General features: G+C 36.2%; 1 protein-coding gene across 3 annotated transcripts in view; it reads left to right on the top strand.

Moving 5' to 3' along the window:
* The first annotated feature begins 964 nt into the window (after nucleotides 1–964).
* LOC127843800 (protein DEK-like) overlaps nucleotides 965–16,650 on the top strand; it is a 45,854-nt gene continuing 30,168 nt past the window's right edge. Inside the window, exons 1-7 of one of the 3 annotated variants that reach the window (XM_052373614.1) lie at nucleotides 965–1,592; nucleotides 2,601–2,741; nucleotides 3,392–3,492; nucleotides 4,091–4,193; nucleotides 4,519–4,694; nucleotides 5,318–5,408; nucleotides 5,943–6,160. In XM_052373614.1, the coding sequence (XP_052229574.1) occupies nucleotides 6,053–6,160 (108 nt within the window). In that variant the 5' untranslated portion in view covers nucleotides 965–1,592; nucleotides 2,601–2,741; nucleotides 3,392–3,492; ... (2 more) ...; nucleotides 5,318–5,408; nucleotides 5,943–6,052. Of the gene's footprint in view, nucleotides 1,593–2,600; nucleotides 2,742–2,812; nucleotides 3,493–4,090; nucleotides 4,194–4,518; nucleotides 4,695–5,317; nucleotides 5,409–5,942; nucleotides 6,161–16,650 lie in introns of those variants that run through there. The other 2 variants (XM_052373615.1, XM_052373613.1) reach the window with 2 other exon arrangements.

Raw genomic sequence — 16,650 nt, forward strand, 5'->3', positions numbered from 1 at the left:
TGTAAAAGTGGGATAAATAGAGAATACTAGGTTAGTGTTGATTATAGATCAGGTTTATCATGCGAGGCTTAGAAAACAAAAAGCACGAGCCTTGGCGAAAGTGGCACCAAAGAATTATGAGGCAAAGTTGTTCGAACTTGAGAAAGACATTTGCTGGTGAAGTGACTGGGTGGGGCGAACATCAAGATCAACTTGTTCGGCGGTAGACAGTGGTTATCTAGGCTGCATTTCGGCCATAGTTTCGGTGCATGAAGGTGAACAAGAGGAATCTGTTGGATTGTTACATTTACTGGACTGTGAAAGATTGAACACTTTTGCTGCTGTTCAACAGATATGTTGGAATAATTGGTTATGGACTGGACATTTTTGTGCCCTGTTATGGCCATGGTTTCAGTGGGTGGAATGTTTGCATTACGAAGTTTTTGGACCAGGAATTTGCGAACTGAGTGGTTCGTTATTCTCTTGTGCTTGAGAAAGCCGGCGTTTTTTGCCATGGCCTTCAGCATCTGACCTAGCTTGTTGACACCCAATTGTTGACGCACGAACCACTGGGATGCAGTGTCATTTGTGCGTATTGCCAGGTTGAAAAGATGCTTTGAAGAAAAGTCAGATGGACGCATATCCGAGTACAGCTTGTAAATTAACACAGGATTTCTTGGTCCAGACGATTGTTTTCTACGGTCAAAGGGGAGCAACTCGAACTGACTTCTTCAAAGGGGAGCAACAACAACAGAACCTATTTGCATAGTGTTAAATTTACCTAATACTAGAGGTTTTAGTAAAAATTAATGACAAAAAAACCCACGTTTTTTTGCTACTTTTCTTTGTTTTAAGGTCATTAAGATTGACAAACTTTTGAGATTATTGATGCACTTGGCAAATACAGGTGACGAGGTGCCTGGAAAAAAGTAGTCCCGGTTCGGCAGTTGATGACGTCATTACGTGCCATTGATTATAGCCTTGCCGTTGATTATAGATGAAATTTCATAAACGGGGCTTTAATCAACCGATTTCGCTGTTAAAGTGGGATAAAAACTTTCTACCTAAACTGGAAATTCTTTTAAAAAAAACACGAAAGTGTAAAGTGTTGTCCCAGATTAGCCTGTGAAGGGTCCACCAACTTATATGCGCCAACTTTTTACGCGCATGCATTGTACCCTGTTTTCTAGGAGGAAGGCTCATATAGTGTCAACTGTATCCTTAAATAAACTGTTTTTACAACTTGCACTGTATATTTATAGAAAGTTACTTTGAACGTTACAAAGATGCCTATCGATATTCAGGTCAACAAGGTCAAAGTGAAAACCTTGCATGACTTTACATAGGACAGTGTAGCTCCTGATTTGAAAGCGCAATTGCACAGGCTGGTCTGGAGCTTAGCTGGTCACACATTGCATAAGGCCCATTTTCACATGACAAGGCTCACATGACATTTTTTGCTAACTAGAAGTGTGACCTGTTTTTCAGATGGTTTATAGCAACTCTGGTTACGGCTGCTGTGGCCCTAGGCGTGGTCACGGGCATTCATCTCACAGAGTTCATTACTTACTTCACAGATCAGACCAATAGAGACATTTTGCAGCCATATCGAGGTGAAATTAACAACCTTTACTTATATAATTAGAGTTATTGTCCCCTATCAGTGAAACCGGAGGGGACTTATGGTTTGCGCACTGTTCGTCTGTGAGTCTGTCCGTCAAACTTTTCTGGATCTTGCGATAACTTTAAAAAGTTCTTTATATTTTTTCATAAAACTTACAACATGGATAGATGGTAATATGGAGATTATGCACGTTATTTTATTTTGCTCCTACATCAATAATTATGGTTGCTATGGCAACAAATAAAAAAATAAAAATAATCTGACAATGGTGGAGTTTCACCGGTAGGGGACCATATTGCTTGGCAATCTCTTGTTATTGTATGATTTGTATTTTGTAGTTTTTGACAAGATTTGTTTCTGATTTGTATAGAAAAATAATTATTGTCAATTTTGTATATTGATTTAATGTTTAATTTCTTTTAGTTGTTTTGAAAGTTTGCTGCAATATTTCCACTGAATCATAGTTTAAAAGCTAATAACAATTAGTTGCAGTAACATATCGATATCTTTAATGTGTCTGTACATTATAACATGTACATTTGTAATTTTCATACAATATACATCATGAATTGCATCAGTCTCTGTTTACATTAAAATAGGATTGTCATGAATTACAAATTGCTGACAAAACTGATTGTTTCAATTGCTGAGTAATATAATTGTTCTTTCAGGATTTACACAATGACTGATTTTCAAAAAAAGATCAATGTACACAATTGGTCATAATAGCAACACTATGGACATTAACAGAGAATACCCGTTTGTATATGAGTAATCCTTATTTAAAATTGATATAAAAATGATAAGATTATATAGCATTTGAAATACGAAACAAACAACAAAAATGTCCAAGAAGGAAGCTCATATACCCGTGTAGATTGCAAGGCACAAGCTATCTTGTGTGTATGCTTGTAGATCTGAACTCCACGTTACACTACAAGGCTCATATACCCGTGTAGATTGCAAGGCACAAGCTATCTCTTTTGTATGCTTGTAGATCTGAACTCCACGTTACACTACAAGGATGCAGACTTTCAAATCCTCCACCGGAGTGTTCCACACGAGGCGTGGCTGGCCATTCTGGCGGCCTACTTCATACTCGGCCTTGTAGCAGTGGCTCTTGTCACGCATCTCTTTGGTTTTCACATCTATCTTAGTGTTTTTGTTTTTTTTATTATCGCGTACATATTAATATATACATAATTTCTAGATGTACACGGGCTGTTTCATAAATTTGCTGATTTGGCTTTTCTTCAATCTTTAGAGATTAATAAAAACACACAATATATATGTTCAAATTCAATAAGATATGTTTGATTTACTTTTTAACACAGTTTTGCACTAGTGCTAACAGTTGATTTTTTATAGAACATTATAGAACGACTCGTGTGTCTTTCTTGAAGCACGCAGGCGTCAATGTTACATACATTCCATGAAGTCGTTAATTTGAAGTGTGATGTCAACATTATCCTTATCAGAACCATGACTCAGATATGGTCTTTATATGAGCAGCGCTCTGTGTAAAAAGGACTTAATGCATATGCGTAAAGTGTACTCCTAGATTAGCGCGTGCAGTCCACAGAGGCTAATTAGGGACGACACTTACTGCCAAGACTTGATTTTTTCTGAGAAGAGACTTCCTTTTAATCACATATTCCATAAAAACAGAAAGTTTCATCCTTGATAAGCCTGTGCGGACTGATCAGGCTTATCTGGGATGACACTTCAACCACTCGCATAAACGCATTTTTCCCAGAGCGAGGCTTAAAATTGATCTTTTCCCTTCAGTTAACCACAATTTGAGCACGTACGACTACATCGTTGCCCAGAGGGACAAAGAAAGCCGTTAAGAAGTAGACAGCAATACCAGTAGAGGTTTAAAAAAGAAGGTATTAAACCAACAATCATAAGGGCTTTTAATTGAGCCTCGTTCTTGGAAAACCGGGCTTAATGCCTGTGAGTAAAATGTCGTACCATATTAGCCAGTGCAGTCCACACAGGCTAACCAAGGACGACACTTTCCTCTTTTATTGTATTCTACGTTTGAAACAAATTTCTTCTTAGCAAAAATTGTGTTAAGGCGTAAAGTGTCATCCCTGGGAAGACAACACTGGCTTATCTGGGACAACACTTTATGCAAATGCACTTAAGCCAGTTTTCTCATATTAGTTAGTTGCTAATTCCTTTCCATTGAAATAGTAGAGTATTTTAGGTTTACAAGTTATCTGCCAGATCATCCTTATCTGGATCTTGTGATGATTCAAAAAGAAGGTACAATTGGTTGATGAAACTCTGTATGTGAATAATAGGCCAAATGGGCAATATGCATGTGTAATTCAATTTGTTCCTGTGACAAAAATTGTTGTTTCGATGTTTACAGAAATTAAGTAATAACTAACATTTTGATCTTGTTGCAACACAATTTATATTAATGTTTTTTCAACAACATTCACTCCATGATAAACTTCTTGTTTATTCACATTTTAGCAATACACTACGTGTTGACCGACCTGTGGTAAAAAAATGACCAAATTTTCTTGCAATAAATTCAAGAAAAAAGAAATTTTACCCTGTTGACCCTGGCCCTAAGGTACAAATGACCTCATATTCTAGCAGAAAATTTTCTACTTTGAACCCTTTGTGGTAAGAAAGGGTCATATATTCTAGCAAAAAATTCGATTTTCAGTACTGAAGGAAAAACAAGAGCATGTTTTTTGTTTGTCATTATTAAAGGTGATGTAAGCATACACTTTAAAACATTTTTTTCCTCCTAATATTACTTTTATTTATTTTTGTCACAAACTGCAATATAACAATTATTCATTTCACCTAAATTAACAATACCAACCCATGTATTGTAAATTAAGCACATAACTTGGCTCTAAATACACTCTTACATTTGATGCAATGATCAGAACAAAGTGAACCCATCAGCAACTCGAACAAGAGCGCAGGCCATACGACGCTGTCCTCACATGACTTTCAGACAATCCTACAGGATGCAGAGAGGGAGCACCTGTCCAAGGGGGAGACCCCGCCCCCCTCGGCCATCCCCATACGTTCGGAGAACAACAACATCAACTCAAAACTGGTACACTAATAAATGCTTGTACCAGAATTACAAGGCTTTAAATTAAACAAGACCGGCTCTGGAAAAATGGGCTTTATGTATTTGCGTGTTGTCCCAGATAAGCCTGTGCAGTCAGCAAAGAGTTGTTCCAGATGAGCCTGTGCAGTCAGCAAAGTGTTGTCCCAGATAAACCTGTGCAGTCAGCAAAGTGTTGTCCCAGATAAGCCTGTGCAGTCAGCAAAGTGTTGTCCCAGATAAGCCTGGGCGTAAAGTGTTGTCCCAGATAAACCTGCGCAGTCAGCAAAGGCTAATCAGCAATGACTCTTTCTGCTTAAACAAGATTGTTGGTAAGAAGCGATTTCTTTTAAACAAAACATACAAGAAAACTGGAATGTGTTGTCCCTGATTAGCATGTGTGGACTGCACAGGTAAATTTGGTACAAGATTTTATGCACATAATTGAGTCCTGTTTTTAAAGAGAACGCTTATTTACATTTGTGAATAATTAACGTATGCTTCATGTTCTTGATTTATTATATTATAAAAAAATATGGTGCATTTTTTTAAATGTGTTTTTCCCCCATTTTTCACCAAGAAATACTGATGGATACTTTGCACATTATGACATCAGAATCCATATTCAGGTTACAGACAATGAGAAGACAGAGGTGAAACGGCTACGGAAGAAGAAAAAGAAGACCACCCACAGCACTTCCCAGTCAATCTCAACTATTGGCAAGTTCCTTACAATATTGTGTTTTGCTTCAGTGATCACAACATATAGTTGTATACAGGGCATACTCTGCCATAAAAAGGTAAATTTGGCTACAGAAAATTTTGAGCCAGAGGGAGCCCTGATATGCTCGACATAATTATTTCTTTCCATAGATGGAGGTATATTGTTTTGGCGTTGTCGGTTCTTTGATCTGTCTGGAACACTTTTGTGGCAGGAGCCATATTTTGAAACTGCTTTGACTGATATAATTGAAACTTGGTCTGAGCAATTATATGGATAAGAGGATGATGCACATTAAATGCCGTGCAATTCATTAGCAAATAATAGGGTTTTGTCCTTTTTGAATTAAAAATAAGCACTCTTTTGTGTCCTCAGCCACATTTTTGAATAATTTGGGCAGATTTCATTGAAACGTGGTATTTGTGTAATACTAATGACTTAAGTATGTTCATGATACTAGGCACTTGTAGTTTTTGATCATCAAGTTTAAAGATCATCGTCATTGATTTCTTATTAATATTATCTCTGCACAGACAACCCTTGCGTGTACCAGAACAAGGGCTACACAATCTCCAGTGTGGACATTCCATCGTTCTCTGCTGTACCACAGATCCTTCCTGCCCCTGTCATAAACCCTCGGGGGATGGGTTTTACCCAGGAATACCACTCAGACTCTGCAGACTCTCTGCTGGAGGTGCCCACTGATCACTCGCTGTCACTTACTTCCACCGCATCCGCAACAAAGAAAAAGGTATTAAATGACGTTTATTTGAGATGTGTTATGCAAAAATGGGTCTTATGACATATGCTGCCAGTGTACCTCCAGAGCAGACTGCAGGTTGGGCGCAATTTGGTAAGAAGACAACCTATCCCCTTAGGAGACCAAAAGCATGGCACTACTTTATACTGTATTGCGTAGGTCCTAAACAGTCGGTGTTATTGCATATGACATAAAACCCAGTTCTGCATGATGTGGCTAATTTTACTGTTTACTATATAGACTCTAATATGCTTCATAAAATGAGTCAGCTGTGTTTGTACCTATATAGTAGATTTTTTACCAAAGTTGAATAGATCTTTATCACCACTATTGCTTGTTGCATGGTAAAGGTCATTATGTTTTATGCCTTTTTTATTCGCCCGTTTTTCAAAATAGGACGTATTATAGTTTCACCCTTGGCAGGTTGCGGGCGGGCGGCGGCAAGCGGCTGCGTCCACAGCAGTGTCCGCTCTCTAATTCAAATTGTTTTCATCCCATCTTCACCAAACTTGGCCAGAAGTTGCATTTAGACAAAATCTAGGTCAAGTTCGAATATGGGTCATGCCGGGTCAAAAACTAGGTCATGGGGTCACTTAATGCATTTCAAGGATTTAGCATGGTGTCCGCTCTCTAATTCAAGTAGTTTTCATCGGATCTTCACCAAACTTGGTCAGAAGTTGTATCTAGACAATATCTAGGTCAAGTTCGAAAATGGGTCATGCTGGATCAAAAACTAGGTCATGGGGTCACTAAGTGCATTTCAAGGATTAAGCATGGTGTCCGCTCTCTAATTGAAGTAGTTTTCATCCGATCTTCACCAAACTTGGTCAGAAGTTGAATCTAGACAATATCTATGTCAAATTCGAATATGGGTCATGACGTGTCAAAAACTAGGTCAGGGGGTCACTCAGTGCATTTCAAGGATTTAGCATGGTGTCCTGTCCTATTGAAGTAGTTTTCATCCGATCTTCACCAAACTTGGTCAGAAGTTGTATCTAGACAATACACATGTATTTTACGCAAGTATTTTATATCCGTATAATGTCCAAACGCGATTGCTTGTTTTCATGATGATGTTTCGAACACTGCAGTAACGCACAATCTTAGCAGAGTTTACATTTTTACATTTTAGCAGAGTTTACATTAGAAGGTACCCGTTAAATACGTTAATTGTGTAGCAGTAAATTTGTAAAATATTTTAAATGTATAGGTATTAAACACTTTATTGTCATGTTTAAACTGGTTAATATATATATATATATATATATATATATATATATATATATATATATATATATATATATATATATATATATATATATATATATATATATATATATATATATACTTAATAGTTCCTAGCTGTTAATACATTTCGGACAAATTTATATTTTCAAATATTTTATTAAAGCAACTGTTAAGTTTTTGACTTAATATGCCAAGAGATGGCACGGAGGTATCATAAATTGTGTTTAATGACCAGACACATGTGGTTTATGCAGAGACCCCATACAGAGTCATACAAGTATAGGTCCCTGGGTTTATTTCACACTGTTTTCATAGTAATTGTCTGGACAGTATCCGATCATATTGAGATAATCGGTTTGTGATAAACAAAGGGGCAATTAAACACTGGGTTAAAATGCTAAAACAAAGAGTGTCAACACTGGTGTGAACAATTAAATAAAAGCATTTACATTTATCAAGAGGATTTAGTTAATCTGTAACACGGCAAGTTTTTTCAGACAAATAGGTTCAACACAGTTTCTATATGTTGATTACATAAATTCAATCAGTTTGTTGTTTGTTTTCGTCCTTATTTGTGTTCGTTCATTGGATACACTTTAATCTGAAATAATTTCAAGTTCTGAGTATTTTTTATTTTTCGAATGGGTCGCGAATATGATTGTAACCTTATCACGATGCGGTTCATCACATGCAAACACTAGCAGAATGGCCGCAGTTTTGACGGCCAAAATTTGAGCATGCGCAAACGTGACGTCATTATCGGAATCCCCAAAACCTCCTATTGGGCAACTTTTGCAGTGGCATTTAATGGTAGTGGCACAAAATGACCATCCTGTTTAGACTGGTTTAGTTATGTAAATAACAATCAAAATAATTACCAGGTACCACAATACAATGAAGTGCAAATTAAACGTTTTTTTCAGTGTGTCTTGCCTTCCTGTTGTCTGGGTTAAAAAATATATCGAGAACATTTAACAACGAATCGAAGTTGAAATGAAAATTCAAGACTCGGGACGAACACGATTTACACGTAAAATCATACGGTATATTGGATTGTTGTTTGTAAGTTTTACGTGTATAACAATAATAATAAAACTGACGAAAAGGATAGACATACCGTAGTGTTCATTTGCGTAAATGAAACTGATTGATTACTGTCTTTATGAAGGTTGTTGTTGTTGTTGTTGTTATTATGTGGTTAAATGTAACCTATGGAGGGTTACGAACTACTTTTTGCCACAACCGCCGTCTCAGGACATTTCTTCCACAATTTAACACGTCGTCCTTATGGTGTTTTCCAACAATATGGTTATAATACCATACTGTTAACAAACTTAACAAACAATCTAACGAAAATTGCCTGGATTGTCATAGAATAATAAACGGCAAAAACCGATAATTATTCAAAATGTTGAATAATATTACTTGAGATTAAAATTGCTATCAATCTGACCAAAAGATGCTGCTATAGTATTTTCCAATGTTTCCTTAATTTCAATTATGGAATACCGGTACTAAAACTGGTTTCGATCACAAATCAAGCGTCAACAACAAACAGGTTTCGGTGACGCTCAGTGATCTCACGTGTGGTACGGACTATGCATTTTCGGTTAAAGAGGTGACAATTGTTATATTTTGACGAACTAGTCTTTGATTTTGAGTAACATTTGTAATCTATTTATATTTTATGCCGTAATAACATTGACAATATAACTGGTTTCAACTGTTATATACATTATAATTTTACACATTAAAGCCTCCTCACACATAGACGAATCCATATGACGAAGCCTGGCGAAAAGGGTAAATTTATGAATTCTTGCGAATTTTTACTGAAATTGTTTGAACATTTGCTGCATTGTGTTATATTTTAACGAAAGGTGAACGTATAGGAAATTTTTGGTGCGAATGATTTATGAAGTTTGACGAACAGTTACTGCAATTCGCTAGAAAGCGGTAGGTCGCGCAAATAATATTCGTTCTTTCGGTTACCGATTAGGAGCTATTAAGAGCGTGAAGATATTAATGTAAGCGCAACCTTGCTCATACTAGCGCATACCGCCGAATTTTTCCGAAACAGTGTTTCTGCATCCGGGCGTTTTGATATAGATAAGCTTTTTTGTGACTCGACTATGCATGTTGATTATGCATGAAGTATTTTTCATGAAAGATTTTGCGTAAATTTCGTGTCTTACTTTTACTATTACTTCCCTTTATAAGGCCAATATAAAAACAACAATACTCTTTATTAATTTATTCCACTAATATGTTACACTTTATTTCAATCTCTAATGTGGCACCATCCTGTCTTGCTATGGCACACATCCCGCTGGAGAGTTGACCCACTGCTTCAGAGTGTTTCTCACAATCTTGCCTTTTTTTATTGCTGTGTTGTGGCCCCTGGTATTGACATTCCTGGTATCCTCCAAGTTGCGACTTCTTCTCCATTCCGCAAGAACAAGATCGCCTCTTGTATCATCATGTTCAACCAGCGCATTCTGCATGTAGGGGTACCTCATCCTCATCAAGTTGTGGAGAATGAAGCATGTCTTTATAATCAGCATTACTGTGGATGGGCTGTAGTTCATCTTTGTAAGAAGTATCTGAAATTACAGATGACCAGTATTGTTATGTATTAAAAGTTAACGTGAACATTTCTTTTATAAATGAAATTGTGTTTTTAAAAAAAGGGTATTGCAGTAAAGTTCCGCTCTTAAGTCACTTCGAAGATTAAAACATTATGCGCTTTTTAACAATATTCAAGTCCCAAATAGTTAATTTATGAAAGAAAATGGTCCGATATTAAGAACACTTCGCTATTGAGACCACTATTTTGCCCGGTCTTAATAGCGGAACTTTACTGTACCTGGAATTTGTTGGCCAAAATCCCAAATGCATTTTCTGATACTCTCCTAGACCTGGATAACCGGTAGTTCAGGATGTTTTCGTCTCTTGTCAGGACTCTATGTCCATAGGGTTTCTGCATGTTCTCGCTAAGGCAGAACGCGTCATCTCCAACCAAGAAATAGGGCATGTCAACGGTGTCATTTGGAAAGGGCTGTGGGTCTGGAAATCCAATGGAACTATCCTGCACCATCTAAAGGAATTCTGATTCATCATAAATCTTGGCTTCTCCACTTGAACCGTATCATGAAAATACAAAAGGATAAGAAATTGTCAGTATACAACTGTACATTGAAAATAGCGCTGAATGTATATAATTTATGTAATTACAAAATAATGCAGTTAAATTTATGTCGACTAATACTCACAACCCAGATCACACCATACGAACTTGTAGTCCGAGTCGACAATTGGCAGTAAGATGCTGCTGAAGAATCCCTTATAATAATTATATAAGGAACCAGAGCTGGCAGGCTTTCTGATAGCTATGTGCGTGCCATCAATAGCAGCAACGCAATTTGGAAAGTTCCAATTCTTGAGGAAACCATCAGCCAGTTGTCTCCATTCTTCAGGTGTGGAGGGGGCTGTAATAATCTCATCAACATATTCTTTACATATAGCATGACACATGTCTCTGACCACTACAGAGAGGGTATTCTCAGCGACCCGCCAGGAATACTGCATGTCTGAGTATTTGACACCAGAAACCAGGTTACGTAGTGTGACAGCTAACTTTAGCCCTAACTCCCTGTACCGAGTGTGTTGCTTCACGAGGCGATGACGAACCTTCCCAAATTTGTATCGTACATTTCAGTAGGCATGCGGAAGAATTTCTTGAATGTTCCAGGATCTTCACTTCTGAGCTTAACCACGAGCTGATCATAGATGCCAAATTGGCGGCGTCTCCCGAAATGCAGCCATGGTCTTCTCCAAATATTACGTGCTCTGGCTACTCTTCTCCACGTTAGTCGGCCTCTGAGAAAGCGGTATATGTTAAGTTGATGCTTGACTACTTCTTGATTGGCCATAGCAGCATAATACTGCAGTTTTAGGCGTTGTATATCTTCCTTTTGACGAAGAAATAATGATACATTCAACGTTATATATAAGAAATATAGACATATGTCTGCACAAACTACTAAAACAATCAGGAGCGCTATTATTCGGATGGATTCGCATACATTCGCCTATCGTAGTTCGGATTGATTCGTATACGAGCGTATACCATTCGTTTTCTGAACGTTAACTTATCGTTATAGATCGCTTAAATGCGTCGGATTCCATTCGATACAATACGCAAATCCTCGCTATAGTTCGCAAAATTTCGCAAGCTATCGCAAAGATTTGTTTTCGAATCGTCCTCTTTCGCTTGATATGCAAATCCAGTAATCATTATATGCAAATTAGCTGAGAGCTGCGACCTCTAACGCCAGTTGACGAACTCTATGTATGCGAAGACTTTCCGATCGGCCAACGTATTGAAACGAATTTTAACGAACGATAGACGAAACTTTTATTCGCCAACAATTCTTTAACATGTTTAAAATTTTCCGACGAACAGAACTTATCGCAACGGACGCAAAAGCTCACAAACACATCCATACAAACACCACCATCGATGTGCAACGTTCATATACTAATGAGAACGAATTTTGCTGAAGTCTTATTCGCCAGAACACGCAAGATGACGTCGGGAGACTTTCGCCTATGAGGAGGCCTTTAATGACATTGTCCACCTTTCTGCTAAGTTCATCTCTTCACCATTCTTGATAGAGCCATTGCACCTTATGACGACCTCCACGTCTTGATAGGACGTGGCGAAAACTGTCTCGATCCTGGTGCGATTCTTGGCAGACATGGAGAGGTTTTGAGCATGCTGAAACCTTACGTGGTTTAGACCTGGCATTAACATGGACGCTTTCCTTACCTTGTAGAGAACACAGAACAGTTATTGATTATTTTGCAAAGTGCTGACGTTTGCTGTCATGTCGAGTTCTCATTAAGTTTGTAAAACGAGCGTATCGTGGTTATCGTGTTCACGTTGCGTCCCACCAAGATTTCATGCAGACTGTTAAGATTCTTCGTATGTTTAGGAAGGGTTTTACAATATCTTTAAAATGTGTACTGCGTATAGTCAAGTCAAGTCAACAGTTTATTAAAGAAACAGAGGTCTCCGGCCGAAAATACATATCATGTTATATACAGAAATTGCAGAGTTGTGTCATAGTTATATTGTTCAGATGTAAATGTTAATACACGTATCTAGTCTTTTATAGAATTCATAATATAGAAAACATACACTGCTGATTTTCTCATAGTTTCAAAATCATTCGTTGACAATAAGTCATAGAAGTTATTCAGTTCAGTACCAGAGTTATACCAGTTGAACAGAAACTGATTTCTAATACGTGTATACTAAGCACGATGGAAAAATGCATGATATTCACAATTCACATATGTCATAGTATTACTAATTTGTGAACAAACATTACACACACGATTTTGGAAAGTAATATTCAGATGTTTGTCAGTTTCAACTTGTAGTTTATGATTTGAACATCTAAACTTAGCATAGGCTCTTTTGTGTCTGACTGGCATTTCTATTATCAAATATCGCTCAATATTAAGTAGTGGTTTAAAACGATTTTAATGGTGACATCGACTTGAGTTATTTACGGTGTCATGCCAGTTTTGAGTTAAGCAGTCAATCAATCTATTTCTGAAAAGTTTGATAAACATATCACAATCACCAATTTCGTGTGATATCAACACATATCCAAAACCGTATGTAAAAAGTATAGATTTTACTTTGGTTGCCCAACAAATTCTTCCAGATCATCTATTGATTTAAGCATAATATAACATTTCCTAGGGTATCTATCAGATGTCATAGTTAACAGTTTACACCAGTACCTGATACAGTTGGTACAATAAGTGATAAATAATGAGAGTCTTCCACATTCTCCCAAAACCATGCAAGTATTGGTATTTTTATGAACATGTAAGAATTTTTTACAAAACATATTATGGACAGATTCAATAGTTGGGCTGTACTCATAACCCCATATCTGGGAACCGTAACATAAAATTGGCTTTACCATAGTATCAACTATTTTAAATAAATCCTTTGCAGGAAAAAAGCCAAATGGTTTCTGATTAAATCTTATTGCAAATAGTGCATTTTGTTCTTGGGAAGCTAGTTTATCGTGGGCTGAGCTCCAGCTTAACTTTGGAGTCAACAATAACCCCGTGTACTTGTATACAGGAATAGTTGTTGTCCACGGAAGAACCAAGTTTCATATCAAAACACGGTGTTGAAAACGTTTGCATTCCCTATATTAATTTATACACTAACAGTTCTCCCAAACCCACCAAATGTTATTAAAGATATACAATCAGAAATATTTAACTTCATATGGGACGGTAAACCTGATAAAATTAAGCGAACTCAATTAATTCAATCTGTAGAAAATGGAGGAATCCAATTAACGGACATCGACTCATTCTTGAATGCAATCAAAAGCAGCTGGGTTAAAAGATATCTAGATAATACCAATACAAGTTAATGGAAATTATTCTACCAGGAAATTCTAAAAAAATATGGTGACTCCTTACTTTTTGAATGTAACATCAGCAACAACATTTTGCATGAAATTGCAAACGAAAACATGTTTCTATCAAATGTTTTATCGGCATGGACTAATGTTACTCATAATCTAGAAACCCCAATCACCAGTAAAACTATTTTATGGAACAATAAAGACATAACTTCAAACAATAAGACTTTTTTCTATAAACATTGGTTTGAACAAAACATTAAATATGTCGACCAATTGTACGATTACAGAATAAAAGACTTTTATTCTTTTGAGAATATATGTTATATATACGGAATACCTTCAGGCAATTTCCTAATGTATTACACATTAATTAAAAGCATACCCATACATATTAAATCTACAATTAATACAAATAACACACCATGTACTCAAACATCATTCACGGAAAACATACTTGCAAAACAAAACAAAACAAACAAAATGTTTTACAAACTACAAATTAAACACCCTGCAGAAAACTCCAAGATTCAAAATAAATGGCAAAGCCTTATTCGAGAACAAGAATTTAATTGGAAACAAATATTTATCATGCCATATAAAACAACTATAGATAGCACACTGAGAAATTTTCAATATAAATATGTCCATAGAATCATAGCTACAAATAAATACCTTTTTAAGTGCAACCTATCCAACACAAATTTATGTGATATATGCAGCGAACACATTGAAACAATAGAACACCTTTTCTGGGAGTGCAAACATATTCAAATTCTATGGAACCAGTTAACAACATTTCTAGAGAAACAACAATTAAAATTAAAACTGTCTCTCTTAAATATCAGTTTCGGTGTGAATACTTTTAAAATACCAGAAATTAATAACACTGTGAACCACATTATCATACTCATGAAATATTTTATATTTAGCTTCAAATACAAGAAACAAATACCTACTTTCAACTGTTTTATAAACTATTTAAAATTAAAGATCCAATTTGAAAAAGAAATAGCCCTTAACAACGATAAACTTCATATTTTTGAACAAAAATGGAAACGCATAAACTTCCATAACCCAGTCCAGTTGTCTTCTACCTAACTCTACGCAAATCATCTATAGGATTGATTATTACATTTAAAAATGACAGCATACACCACAGGTAAGCAAAAAAACAACAAAAACAGTATATCCTAGAATATCATGTATAATATGTGTTTGACATTATTACTGTTGTATTATACCACTTTTGTTCTTGCTTATGCACATATTTGCATTGTATGTTTTATATTGAATAAAAAAAAAGTTTCATATCTTCGGAGGGGACCACCATTGCGAAAAACAATCATTTCAGTCTTATCCAGATTATTTTTCATACCAGTCTCAATACAAAACTGATCATCAATGTTAATTTATTTGTAACTTATGGGCGGTCTCAGCACAATTGGCGACATCGTCTGCAAACATTAGACACAAAGTGTCTGGGATATCATTAGGTATGAACATACCAGATTCACATTTAAGCCGTAAAAGTGACAGCTCATCTATAAATAGAGCAAAATAGTCGAACTCGATTTATCGCCTTGCCTGGTTCCAACATTGAAGGGAAACGAATATGTAACATCATTATTTGAGACTTTAACACAAGAAGTCAAGCAAGAATACATAGATGTAAGAACTCTTAGGAATTTTCCAAATGCTCCTTTCTTTTCTAATGATGAAAATAGTTTGACATGGTAAACTTTATCAAAGGCTTAACGGAAGTCATAGTACAAACAATAGAATCGACCACCCCGTTTTGAGAGATATTTTTGGACCATCGCTTGCAAACAAAAGACATTATCAACTGCCGAATATCCTCTACGAAAACCTGCCTGAGATTTATCAATCTTATCATTGTCCTCTGCCAAGTCATACAATCTCTTATTAATCACTTCAGAAAATAGTTTATATAGAGTATTCGTAATAGATATACCACGATAGTTACCAGGGTTATTACTTGGAGCTGACTTATGAATCGGTGTAATGATTATTTGACCCCAGGACTCGGGAAAGTTACCAGTGTCTAGTATTTTATTTAACAACAACAACATTATTGGAGAAATATCTGTTAGTGTACACTTGTAAAATTCCGACGGAATTCTATCCAGACCACAACTTTTACCATTTATTAATTTGGATATTGACCATTCACTTTCTTGGCATGTGAAAGGATCATTAAGTGAATTTGCCGTATCATCAGAATAAGCATGGTCATTTCCAACAGTGTAATCAACAGCAATAGAGTTCTCATCGAATAAATTGCCACTGAAATATTGTAACCATTTTATTTTTGAGAAACTAGAATCAATTGATTTTGCCGATTTAGTTTTCTTTGCAATTTTCCAAAAAATTGTAGGAATATTACTACAATTAACTAGTTCTTAGCGGTTTAACCTTTGCTATTCATGTACCTTTGACCTACAATGATTCTTAAAATTATTCCTTTTATCTTTAAACACTCTGGGATCCGACTCTAAATTGGAGCTACGAAATTTACGAAGAGCGCTGTATTTTACCGACTTTAAATAGTCATCCCACCAAGGTGGTTGTGATGAAAAATACCGAAAATTAACCAGCATTTACCGGCATTCTGATATATAGATGTAATCAGATCTACTGCAGATTTAACATTCGAATCTATTGTATCAAGTGTAGTGGTATACTGACTCTGCAATAAGCCACTAAACGTCAGTACGAACTCGTCACATAACGAATTACGCCATCGAAATT

Source organism: Dreissena polymorpha, chromosome 9 (genome assembly GCF_020536995.1).
Source record: "Dreissena polymorpha isolate Duluth1 chromosome 9, UMN_Dpol_1.0, whole genome shotgun sequence".
Taxonomy (NCBI): Eukaryota; Metazoa; Mollusca; class Bivalvia; order Myida; family Dreissenidae; genus Dreissena; species Dreissena polymorpha.